The sequence below is a fragment of the Gallinula chloropus genome (genome assembly GCF_964237585.1).
Source record: "Gallinula chloropus genome assembly, chromosome: 2".
Classification (NCBI taxonomy): domain Eukaryota; kingdom Metazoa; phylum Chordata; class Aves; order Gruiformes; family Rallidae; genus Gallinula; species Gallinula chloropus.
In genome coordinates, this window is record NC_140086.1 from 159,968,496 (window position 1) to 159,982,207 (window position 13,712).

At 39.2% G+C, this 13,712-nt stretch overlaps 1 protein-coding gene across 1 annotated transcript in view; it reads right to left on the minus strand.

Moving 5' to 3' along the window:
* The window catches only part of LOC311188817 (vasoactive intestinal polypeptide receptor 1-like), a gene marked incomplete at both ends in the record, with an annotated part of 30,921 nt that extends 18,807 nt beyond the window's left edge, over positions 1 to 12,114 (minus strand). The window contains 2 exons of the mRNA XM_084260330.1: positions 2,434 to 2,533; positions 12,082 to 12,114. Coding sequence (XP_084116456.1) covers positions 2,434 to 2,533; positions 12,082 to 12,114 — 133 coding nt within the window. The remainder of the gene's footprint in view (positions 1 to 2,433; positions 2,534 to 12,081) is intronic.
* Between the last annotated feature and the right edge of the window lie 1,598 nt (positions 12,115 to 13,712).

The window sequence follows — 13,712 nt, forward strand, 5'->3', positions numbered from 1 at the left end:
TCTGGCAGTAGGAAATGTATCAAGTAATGTTGGGATTGTAGGTATTTAAGTCATTTTCAGTAACTCAGGGCTTGCTCTTTTTTAGACAGTTGAGAAAAAGAAGCATTTTTAGAGCTTGATTTGACTGACCTATTTTACACATCTAGTTAAAGATGAGAGAAATTGCACCCTGGGCTCTACTGATGACTCTAGATGATGTCATTAGGCACTTCTTTGTACAATAAGAATAAAGTGGAACTGCATTAGATTAAAAAGTCTGCTACATAGACTAATTCCAGCTCAGGTTCTCTGTCAGTGTTGAGAAGTAAATCTGTACAAATTGTGAGATTTCAGTTTGTCTCATGTGCAGGTCCTGAAAACTGAATGTCCTGATTTCAGCTGATACTGCATTAATTTTCTTTCTAGTAGCCAGTATAGTGCCGCTTTTCTGGTTTTAGTACATGAATAATGTTGATAACACTGTGGGGTTTTTGGTTGTTTCTAGGTAGGTGTAATGCTTGCACAAAGTCAAAGTCTTTTCATCTTCCCTCATCCTGCCAGGTGCACAAGAAGCTGGGAGAGCACAGCCAGGACAGGTGACCAAAACTCACCAAAGGGATATTCCCTACCCCATAACATCATGCTGTGGATATAACTGTGGAATCTGTGCATGAGGAGAGATCACTGCTCGGAAACAGCAGACTGGGCATCATGGATCTTTTTCTTCCATGTATGGTGAGCAACTGTATTTGTGACTCACTTAGGTTTTATATACTATCACTATATCATCATCATCATCATCATCCTTTGCTATCCCATTAAGCCGTCTTTATCTCAGTCCACAAAGGGGGTTTTTCCATTCATTACCCCATCCCCTTGAAAGGATGTAAACCAGAGACTTTTACCAATCTTAGTCTAGTCCCCACATAAATTATGGGAATTAATATAAAATATTGGGAATTAATTGCTTTTCCAGATCTAATATTCCATTTTAAATACCAGAAGAGATTTTCATTAACATTAACTCTAAGGAATAAAAGCTGGAAAGAGGAACTTTGAGAAGATCAGAGTTGACAAGGTTCAAGATTTTAAAAATAATTTAACAGACATTTGAGCAGTTTTTATTTCTTTGAGTAGCCTCTGCTGCAAAGAGGTTTAACAAATCATCTAATTATGTTTCTGGTAAAGGGAAAAATACTGAGAAAGTCATACTGAATTTTTCAAACAGAAAATGCATGTAATAAACCATTATGAAAAATGCCTAATTTTTACCAGAACTCTTTTTTCAGGGGGTTGTTAGGTCTTGCAAAATGTGTCCAGAAGGCATTCTGGACTTGACCTAAAATAAAGTAGGCAAGTACAAGAATGATACCAGACATTAGAGTGATTGGAAAATCTGCAGAAAAATAAATAAGGTAAAGGAAATAACCTGGGGCTAAGCCTCTACATTTTGGTAGGCTGCTAAAGGCAGACCTACCAATTGCAACCTACCTGTTTGCAGTACTTCATTTCATACCAAGTGCATGAGGAATCTTTGTCTCATAATTCCTCTATAGAAAAATGAACATCTGATAATTCTTGCCAATTGAAAAATCTCACTGAGGTGCATTAATACTTTTCTAAGCAAATTTGACCCCCCAAAAGTGGGACTGAATTTTTGAAAGAGCTTGAACATTTTTTACATTTCAAAACATGTCTCCACAATGCCAAAACCCCAGCAAAGAAACCTCCCTACAGAGCATTTTAGAAATATCTTACAGGCTCTCTGAAATGTCCATTCTCATTTTCAAAATGTATAAGTGAGCATATAATAGACTTCAAAACACCGTCACAATAAATCTTTTCAAACAAAGAAAGAGACAAATAAACTCCAAAAATGTAGAAATAGAATAGTTTTAAGAAGTTGGGATTATTTTTTCTTTAATTTATAGGAAAAAAATAGTTTTCACCACATCAAAATGATTCTTAACACAGTGTAATTTCAGAATGTTTCTCAGTGTATTTTGTGGAAGTTTCCTTGGGTCTTTCAATATGAGTAAAGAACACACCAAATACTTTAGCAATGTAAGACATTGCAAGTAGGGTTTTCCTGCCCTTACCAGGCATCAAAACTTGTCAGTGTCTGAACTAATCATCTTAATCTCGTTCTGTGGTTAGTAAAGAGAAAAATGACTCAAGAGAATGATTCATCTCATCCTAAAGCATCTAAAACAGAGGCTATGAAACATAGGGATACCCATCTTTCTCTATTTATTTTAAGAAGACAAGTCCCAACGTAGATATTGAGAGTCTAAAGATGTCTAAAATTAGATGATGTAAAACCCCAGCCCACAGAAGTAGAACCACTTCAGGTTATTAAGAAAATAAATAAAAATAGGTATGGTTTCTTCACACTGTGCCATTGAAGTAGTACAAGGGATATTCATATTAGAGCTTGACAATCAGAACCAGTACCTTTAAGATCAGGTGAAACAGATTCGTTCTTTTCTAAGCAGAGAGCCTCTTCTTTCAACACTTGCTGGAATATCTTGCATTCTGGATGGATTCCCTCAACCTTGGTGAGAGAAAGACAAAAGAAAACCAGGAAGTTCTGTGATTCTCAGAATGAGAAGATCTAGGTTTCTTTCCAGTTTCTACCTCATGTCTGATACTTTCTGAGTCCAAACCCCATCTGAAGATTTTTCTGCAAACAGGACATGTAAATGTCAAAAAGACATATGAAAAGAAGTCTGAGTTCTCATATCTCCATCAATTTGAGTACATGTCTGGGTATGCATACACACATTCTTCTGTGTATTGTAATAATCAAGCTGATGCAGCACCTCTTCTCCAATCTGGATATGTACACCACCTCCCCTTTATACTTATGTTTTTCACAAAACATAAATGGACTTCACAGTATTTGGATCTCCACCTGTCAACTGGCTAAAATTGCATGAATCCATCACATATGGGAATATTTACAGTCAGTTCCCCAAACTCACATGCAGTCTAACCATATGCATTTTTTTCCTTGTGAAAAAATATAAATAAATAAAATACTTTAAATATACATCCTGCATTTTGAGGGTTTTTAGTTAATTATTTGGGGCGTTCCAAACTACCTATTGGCAAAATATTCTTATCTTGACTCTTGGGACCTCCATAGAATCAAGATTTTTTTTTTTTATTGGAGAAATTAGCCCTAAGCATGACAATACATTCTTAATTAGTCTTCATGAGGGAGTGCCTACTCTGCTTTGATGCTGATACAGATAGAATGTGCTCCTGATCTTCTTTGGGATTTTGGAATTATAGTGCCATGCAATTCACTCTACTGAGAAAGCATGGTGTGAGCTCTTCACTCCAGAAGGCAGTTGATACAATCATAAAATTGGAAGCAACAAACAGGAGCAAAAGTTTTGTGTCCATTTGGGCTTAAATAAGAAATGTGGAAAATCAAGAATTCACAGAAATTAGAAAAATGATAGTCTTGGCTATAGTTTAATCTGATTATAAAATTTTATCAACATATTGTCTGAGGATCCTACATACTCCTTAGACAGAAGCACTGTTTCCATTTTACCAGATGAAGAAATGAGAAAAAATAAATGTCTTGAAATCTTAAGAAATGATATCACATAGGTTAAGATACCTATGTATAAACAGCTAAATGGATTTCTAAACATCAGTTGTTGAGTAGGGTCTAGATTAATCTTCCTAAGTACAGATACTTAGTGTCATTTAGGTGCTGTCACATCTTTAACTTGGCCTCCATCTCCCAAAAAGTTTCATGTCCTGCATCATATCTGCTGTGACTGTGAAGATGTTTCTAAACACTCTAGAGAATCCCCATATTACTGCCTCTGGAGAAGCAATGAAGTCCTGAGAAAGTATCTACCATCCCAGTGCCTGCGTGTGACCTTGTTATCTGAGCTTTTTGGCAGTCCATGGAAATTTAAAGGATGTCTCACTCCCCTAGGAATGGTTAGCGCCATTTGGGATGCTATAGGGTCTTGTATAGATTCTTCATTGATTTTGCCAGCCTCATGTACAAGTCTAAATCACATTATTTGATGTCTCCAATACACACCCATATTTGCATTAACTGAATTAAGCTCATATTCAATAGATTCAGTAGAATCAATAGAGTCAAGAGAGTCTAGAAAATAATTGAACTGCATTCAGACAACTGAATACTGCACCAAAGCCTCCTTTGGGATATTTAGATCTTCAAGACATAGGTAGCCTTAACATGGAATAAAGCAGAGGATTTGCTCCTTTGAAAGCTATGCTAATCAAGGCAAAGCCAGAGGCTCAAGGGATGATGTTTTTAATGGAAATGATGGATTGAAGGCTTTATGAGATATTTCTGAGGAAGACTGTAGGCCATTCTAAACTTCTAATGATTTCAAAACCACTGTACAAATGAAAACATCACTGCTATATTGCCTTTTCTGTCTCAGGAAGTTGATTTATTGGCCTTCAGAATGTTTTCAAGTGAGCAGCGCAACCAGGACTTCTTTATGCCTTCACAGAAACTTTACTGGAAGTCACGTAGACTATTATATCTTAGCAATAAGATCTGCCTAGGGGAAAAAAAAAAAGAACAATTTTATTTTTAAAAACCTTAAAAAATTCTGCCTGCGTTTGGGTTTTAAAGTAGCATAGACAGACTGTTTTTAATTATGAGGCCCTAGAGATGGTTCAAACATCCTAATATTAGAACAAAAAAAAGTATTAAGGACAGTATTTGAAAAGACTTTTTTTCATGCATTATATTCCTCCTGTGGGTAATTTGAAATACATTTTATAAATCAGCATGAATGACTCTTAAAATAGTACTTCTTGCTGTTCAACTATAGAAACACAGTTCTGAAATGGAGTTTTTCAGGTATTAATAGGTTTCCTGCTTTATCTTTTAACATATATTTCACTTTGCATTTGGCCTGCATAACAAAGTAATTGTTTGAGTAGTAGTAATGAAATGATTGCTACATAAATCTCCCACAATTTTAGTCCCTAAAGATGGGTTCAGTTGGACATGAAAGAAGTAATTTCTATAATTTCTAGACTCTGTTACTTCTGAGAAACTTTCTATTTGGAATATTCCTAGGCTTGATGTTTAAAAGTCATGAAAACTTGACATGATACTATACAACTTATCATCTATACTGAGGCCTCTGGCAAAAATCTTGAAAGCAATGGTCAGTCATAATGCAAAATGAAGTCAAAACCATGAAAGGAGATTTGAAGTGCCTTTGAAGAACAAGTATTTGGGACAGATAGGTTAACTTAACTGCCTCCTCATGCCAGAGGTGCTGAGAATGGTGGAAAAAGAGATATAATTAATTAAGGCCAACTTAAGCAACATATGCTGCAGATGCAGGGAGAACAGATACGAGGGACTAAGCTGAGGTGTCCCAATGTTATTGAACATTGGATAGGTGTGCCAGACTGCCTGCTGCTCAAAGTAGACTGGATGTCCTTTTTCCCTCTCCTTTGATAAGTTTAGGCCCATTGAACCAGACCCTCAGTGACCACAGTTCAGCAGAGCTACAGTGAAACCAGTGGTGTGCTGGGGATGCCCATAACACACCCGCAGAGGAGTTGTTCTGTGTTGGTTTTACATGACAGGGGAACTGACATAACAGATCAGATCCCTAGTTCATGTACTCCACATTCCTGCCTCTGAAAGCAGAGCGATGAATCACCAGAAAACACAATTTTACAATTTCTTCTAGAAATCCTGACCTACTGTTGGTGATACTACTGGTGAGATTGTAGTCAGTCCCACTGCTACCCATAGCTCACAGCACACTCACATTTTGTTTGCTTCTGGGTTACTTGATTTGGGGAGGGGGTGGCTGTAGCCACCACTGCCCAGAGTTTTTTTTGCAGGCCAGTGCATAGGTTACGTATTACTGAGAATTCACTCTTTTAAAATCAATATCAAGTGAAACAACTAGGCTGGCATTGTTAATTAATAATCTAGCCTTACTGGAAGTAATCCTACTGTTAACAAAACAAATTAAAAAAAAAAAGAAAAGAAAAAAAAGATATACAAGAAATTGGGAGCAGTGATGATGCTTCAATTTGTTGGTTTTCCTCAGGCTTTAAGAAAAAGAAATACATTAAACAATTTTACAGTTAAAGAAAAGCCTTCTGGGCAGAAGATTACTTGTAAATTGTTGGATATGTCTTACTTATTTTTAGTTATTAATCTCACAGTGCCTTGAGAGAAAAGTGCACGTTGTTGCTCTCATCTGCCTACAATGGTTAGGTGATGAGACTTTCTAGAAAGCAGGGGCTCTGCATTTGTTGCAGGGAACACAGTGCAATTCGTGAGGCATCTGCTGTAATGACTGAGCTCTTGTAGGAAAATGGCAGCTCTCATTCACCTTGGAAAAGGATAATTTAGGAAACAAACCAAAGAAGAGATGTCTGAGGCAGGGATGGCCAATCTGACAACAGTCTTCCTGCCACAGTAACAAGCATAAGAGGCTGATTTAAAATACTGCTTCATGAATCAACACTTTGTAGCAACTAGGCATGAATTCTACTGAAAATCCCAGTGGGGTGCCTTCACCCCAAGGCTTATACAGAAAGCCTAGAGGTTTCGTGCAGTGTTGCAGATGGCACTCAAGGAACAAGGATTTGCATCACTGAGCATAAAAACACAAAGACCTTTCTGCTGGGCTGAACATTAGTGACCAGTCAAAATTCACAGGGGCATCTTAATTTAATGTTCTAACTACTGTAACTATCTTGCTTGGAACAGAACCATCACATAGTGAACATTAAAAAGTTACCTGTGACAGGCAAAGGCATGCTAACAACCTGAGACAATTTAAAGAGCCAGACTTTGGTCCTGCACTTACTTTTGGACTTCCTTTTCTTAACATCTGTAAGCTTACTGCATTGAAAACTTAAGTGGTACTCTCTCTATGACGTAGTTTCTTATTTCCTCTGTTACATTATATTTATTTATTTATTTGCCTAAATCTGAACCAAAAAAATCCCTCAATACAAAACAATATTGGGCTTTGATTTGTTCATGTTAGACAACATCAGACTAAGCAAGCACTGGGAAGAGGTTATTTTGACAACATCCTCATGCCATACTTGGTGCAACTTCACTAAAAGCAATCTTTCCTGAAAAACCATGAAAAGATGGTACCCCTAGGCTGTGGTAGTGGTAGAACTGCAATTCAGATGTCCTATGAAAGACAGATCTTCACTCATTAAGAAGTCCATTAGCCCACTTGGGGAAAAGTAGGGACATTTTCTCTGCTCTCTGAAAACAAGGGAAGCACTTCAAAGCTGGGCACTGAATATATTAGTCACTTTTGCAGAAGAAATTCAATGGGATCAAAGAGCCAGAAATAAATCGGTAACATTTAGTCTATTTGAAAATTAATCAAAAATCAAAGAAGTGGCTGAATTCATTGGCAAGATGGGAAGGTTTCAAGAACTTGAAGGGTCTTTCAGTGATCTGGTTCAGTTTCCAACGCAGTGCAATCCTAAAACCTCTCAAATAGGTTTTGCGTCAAGTGCATAAATCATTTACCAGGAATATTCATCACTGTTCTTTTTGCCTCTGTCTCTGCAGCTTTCATTCATGTCTCAGATTTCATCTCAGATCTCCTCTGAAATCATGTCTGTACTCCCTGTTCTCCCTGTCTTTGCTTCCCCTGCTCAGTTTTTCTGATATGACTCTGACGCCTGAATATTTTTACTTTCCCTTATACAAAACCAGAGTTCCCTGCCATTCATGTAACACATTAAAACCCAGCCTAGAGGATTAAAACTCACGTGGTATTTTAGGGTACAAAAAGACACAGAAAAAACATTCAAAGCTCCTATATCCCCTGTCCATTTTCAACTGTAGAATGAAGTGTTCAGTCAGTCCTGAAAGTTGGCCAGTGATGCCAAAGACACAGTCTAGAGAACCAGGATGCTCTCTGAAATGCATACATTTTGAAAAATATTGAATATGGGTCAAATAACTGAAGAAGAAGACAACAAAGCCATCAGCCTTTTTCATCAACTTCTCAGAACATTGAATATCTCATCAAGGTCTTCCATAATGTCTGTTGGTTTCCATCTGCTTAACTGCTTTCTCAAAAAAATCAAGTGGTAATTAGAGAACCTTGAGAGTGGAAAGCCCAGGACACTGAAATCAGGACTGATTTTCACACACACTTTGAAGGGAGCAGGGACTAAGCTCAAGCTCCATAATCTGTTGTCCATTTGAGTACAACAACTTTTGCAACCACCAAAGTAAAGATTTACCTGTCCACTGTGGGCTATAAGTAATTCTGGGATATTGACAATGTAGTATAGGTAGTGTAACATTCTGTAAGAAAACTGCAAGAAACCATAAAAAATAAGCAAAGATTTCTTAGGGAGTTAAAAAACTCACTGCTCAAATGTGCTTGGAAATATAGATGGGCATCCACTTTGTACCATATCCAAGCCATGTTTACTGCTCCTGATTTTGAATGACTGTAAAGCATAAGTTCACCACAGCCATGACATGACTACAGTCACCAGCGACGTACTTAGTTATCATAAAAAGTCCTGCCCTCAACTAGCAAGCTCTGACACATGCTTGATCCCAACAGCTTTCAACCCCAAAGGTAAAGACCTATTTCCAATCTTTCTTTTCAGCCAGTTAAATAGATTATTTCAGGAGTCTTTTGCACTGAAAATGACTACCTAGAGGACATTTTCAGTGTTTGTTTTCTCTTTCTAACTTGATTACCTATGGAACAAGAGAAGCTGAGACACTGATTGCCTTACAGTCATTTAGAAGAATATCTTTTCAAGATTGTTTTTAAGACATTGGAGTAATACTTGAATGCTCCTCTGTGTATTCCATTGTATTTATAACCTCACTGTATTTAACTGATCAGCCTTACACAGAACTATACTTGTTATACATACATATCCACCTATTATCAATATATGTATTTGCTCATAGGTATTGTGTGTGTGACAATACAGCCATCCAAATTTATTTTGTTTATAATCGCTATGTAATTTGTATTATCTTGAGAAATTGAAAATGAATTTATTAGCTGTCTGCTAAATTTGATAGAACACTTAATTACCCTTAACACTTAAAGGATAACAGTCCTAATAAGTGAGGATCCTCGTTTTCTGCTATTGCAAGTATTCCTCCAAATTAAAGAGAAATTTCTCCTTCTCTGCATGTGTAGCATGTTTGCCTAAAGGTAGGGTTCATGTCACCTAGTCCCAAAGAACTGATACCTAGATGTCAAAGCCCACCAGAAAGGTCACACAACTAAAGCTATCGCAGATGTTCTTGGCATTTTTCCCCCTCTCCCCAGTAGCATTGAAGGAGGCTAAATGAGTAGCTTTAGATAAAATTCCTAATTTTACATAGATAATTTTAGATGATTAATCTAAACTCTCCCATTAAGACTCCCTTAATGGGAAGGATTAATGGGAAGGATTCCTCCTACCTCTCTCAGACACCTATTTGAAGGCAGAGTGACTCACTGTGCAGAAGCCTGTCTCCCTCCATTAACTCCCTCCAGGTTAACAAAATGCCTAAACAGGCTGATTTTTCCCACACTTCCATTTCCCAATGGAGAAGAATATAAGATCCACAGGGACCAGATCCCTAGAAGCAGCATGTATTTCCTCCAACACAAACTAACCAACGGTGCCTGTATCAGAAACTCAGGCACCCACGTCTGTTTTATGGGGAGCTCAGCATCCTCCCACGAATTTTGATCCACCTACCTATTACCACAAGAAACGCTTTGTTAAAGCAAATATACACCAGAACAATAACCCATCTATGTTTCCATCTTTCCATCTCCACCTCTGTTCGTTAGATACGACTGGACCTGAAATGTGGAAAGATGTGACATGTTTGAAGAAGAAAGCGGTTTTGCTCAGCAGGAAGGACAGCAAATGCAGAGCCTTTTCTGTTCCCCAGCCTCTGTTTCCTGACACTCTGAACTCTCTAAGACAGGAAAAGTCATTTTTATGCATTTCAGCACCTACTGCTCTGTGTTCCTTGTCACTTAGAAGCAAATGGTAATTTTTAATGTCAAGGACTCCATTCTGCAAGGCACAAAGTATATCCTGCAACATACAGCTCCCTGTGGAGCTGGTAGGAGGCAAAAGACCCAGGTTTCATGGAGGAAGTTTTCAGGATTACCCTTCTGTTTTATTTACATAATGGAATAATGGATTATTCACAGAATCCACACGAAAATTATTTCTCTGTTCTGACATGATCCTTTGAAATGTGAAATGGTCTACTCAATACATTCTATGAGTCTCTGGCTTTCCCTGGCTCTCTAACTTAGGGCACAAAGCTTCCCACAAGGCATAGTTTGAGACACAAAACCCACTGATACTTAGAGCACTGACACTAACCAGACATGTAGTTGGAGTCCATATATGAGCCATATATGAATTTGAGGCCAAAAGCTATGTAGGGCATGCAGCTTGTAGAATTCCTTTTATTATGGGCACAGTCTGCTGCAATATGCTAAAATATTAAAATGATGCGTGGCAGCCCACAGATGTTCATGATACATCACTTCAGGTTAGCTTCGCGCTGCTGACAGCTGCAAGAATAAGTTGTCCCTTTATCATGTGTAAAAAAGGCTTGTCCAGATGCCAAAGCCACTCTACCTGTAACAGTTTAGGCTGACCAGCTTTCCCAGACAGAAAGGTATTACACATGATAATAACCACGCGTGACAAGGTTTACATAGCAAGGACCTATATCCTATCACTTGTTCGTAAAGCTGTGTAAACACAGAGAGAAAAACATGTTCCAGGGGATGTGAGGTGCAGGTGTGAAAATTTATATCCCATCTTTCACCTTTAAAACTGAAGGGTCAAGACCAGTATGTAACCATCAAGCTTCTCAATATTATCAGTGGAAGAAAGCAGGATCTATAGGATTGTTACCCCATCTGTCTTTCTCAGGACAAGATGAAACACTTCCCAGTGAGGTGACTGCCTCCCCCTTGACTAGAGTGGGAGTCTGAATCCCAGCCTACACTAAATATTTAACTGTGAAATAGCTAAAGTCAGAATTAATGAGTCCCTGGGAATCACACCCATAGAAAGGTTTCCAAAGACTTCTCTGAGGCTGAAGACTGAGAGGAAAGAGGAGATATATAGATACAGATATAGATATAGATTATATATATCTATATAGAGATATAGATATAGATATAGATATAGATATAGATATAGATATAGATATAGATATATAGACTTAGACATAGAGATATATATATATGACCACACTTGTACTTACAGTGGCTTTTGCTAACCAGCACAGGCAACGCCAGCAGCAAAGCATGGGTCTTAGAGAGGGATATACATGGAATGGTGTGTCTGTGCTCACACATCTTCCCTGATGTTTAATGTTACAATCTCACCTGCTGCCTCCAGTGCACAGCAGACATAAGATGGTTCACGCTCCTGCTTGGAGCAGATGCCTTCAGCAGTAAGAACATCAGTGCCCTCTCAAAGAGTTAAACGTCCCAAATCTATGAGGAGAAACTCTTTCTTTTTAGTTACAGTCCTTCACCAAAGTTCTCTTTCTCAGGACAGCTGGGACAGCCAGCTATACCCTTCTGTCCCTCTAAAGGCATCCTGCAGCTATTCTGATTTAGGGATATTTTTCTGTCCTTTGGAAACTGCCATTCTGATGAATGGAAATGAAAAGACATTTGTTAATAGCATCTTAGGGCAGGAAAAATTTGCTGGGTCAACCCCCTAACTCAGGAATAAATTTTATTTCTTTCTTTCCCTCCTACATCCCCATCATCCCCTGTCCCCCCATCCTCCCGCCCCCTCCCCTCCTTTTTTTTTAATCCTTTCTTTCTTCTTCTTTGTTTCTGTTACAAGAAAAGTTACCCTGCCTCTGCGGACATCCCCACCACCACCCCCGGATCCTTCGGGGGCATCTGCACTGCCATCCAGCTGTGGGCAACAGTGTCAGAAGCCAGATGTGCTGTGCCAACCTTCCCCCCCACCGATTTCCCCCCCCCCCCCCCCCCCCCCTTCCCCCCCCCTTCACCTCCCGCCCGAGCCCTGGGACCACCGCCGGGCACTCACCAGCGGGAGCAGCAGCCAGCACAAACTTAACATCCTCCGCAGCAGCCGCCGGATGCTCCCCGCTCCTTCTGCCTGTTGTGAAGCTGCCAAAAGCCGAGGCTCTGCCCGCCCCCACCTGCCCAAGACCCGCCCCGAAGAGCCTTGCACCTCCCTTCCCGGACACCCGGGTCCTTTTTGGGGGAGCCCATCATCGAGCCCGGCAGGACCAGGCTTACAGCTGGGAAGGAGATTCTCTAGCATCTTCCTGGGATTTTGGATGCACCTGTCCTCTGGTCACCCACCTGCAGAACTGCAGGGAGCTGGAGCACTGGCTGCTCTTTTTAAAGGCATTTGGAAGTAGATATTCTCTGTGCAAGAAGAGATGCTGGATTCACCCCTCCTTCTAATGTACCCATGTTTACGGCAGGCAGCATCAGGTTTTCAAAGGATCTGGGTTTTCAGTGGGTCTGACAGTGTGGTATTCCCTGGGGACTCTTAGAGTTGGGGTTTTGTCATCCCTCTCCTCCCAGATAAAAGATTTTGAGCAGTGGCAGAGGATTTCCTCCACAAGCTGCATAAGGTCTTTCTGGACTTTGTCTTCCAAAGGTTCCTGGAATGTAGCTTTATTTCTTGGTGCATTAGGTAAAAACTAATTCTTGCCTATGGCTCAGATTTGTAGACAGAAAAAAATGAAGGAAAAAAAAAAAAGAGGCTAACAAATGACAGTAATTTTTCAAATGTCAGGGTTCGTAGGACCTCAGCACAAGTTCTGGGTTTTGCCAAAGTAAATAGTTCACCAAGCTATTTTCAGGGCCTGGGAGAGCAGGAATTGTGAACATGGCAAAAGCATTTTTTTTTCTTGATAAGATTTAAGTGCTATTTCATATCGTTAGTTATTTCCCAATGGCGTTAAATGCAAGAGTTCTGTGCAGTCAGAGGAGATCCAGAGCTCACCTGAGTTGCCCCAAAGTAGGCAACTAATGTCATTTGAAGAAATATATATGTATTTTGCAGGTTACTTCAGAGTTTTATAGCTCTCCTATTGCCAGATATAGCAATAATATACCTAAATACTCCAGATACACAAGGGCACCCTGAGCAGAATTCCTTACCTATGTTTAAGAAACTGAGTCATGTCAAAGGTATCAATGAATTTCTCTCTTAGTCCTGCCCGAATCACTCTGTTGTAATGAGAATCTAGACAACTTCTATATTTGCAGACAGCTGTAGTAAAATGCCTAAATGTGGATGTTTTGTATCCAGATGTACCCACCTTAGTCTTGCAGATCAAAGAAAATTCAGTCTGAAATCAAATAGTATCCCCAGGCTCATCCTAGAAGAGGCAGTCAGTTCCACAGCCTGTGCAGAGCAAAGGTACAGATGTACAAGGTAACATTTGCAACCTAATTCCTATTTACTTCCCCTTTCCTATGTTTTTCTTTCATTAGTGCATAATGGCATCTGATCACTTACCTGCACAGACAAGCCGCAAATGCTACTACAAAATCAAGTCTGTTATTAAAAAGAGATTAAAACCTAAAAAAACCATAATTTAACTATTTTACCCCATCTATAATGGATGAGTTAAAGTTATGGCCAACTCACACTCATCAATAAGGCTTTCCTCATCATGCTGGAGTAATTTTTAGGAT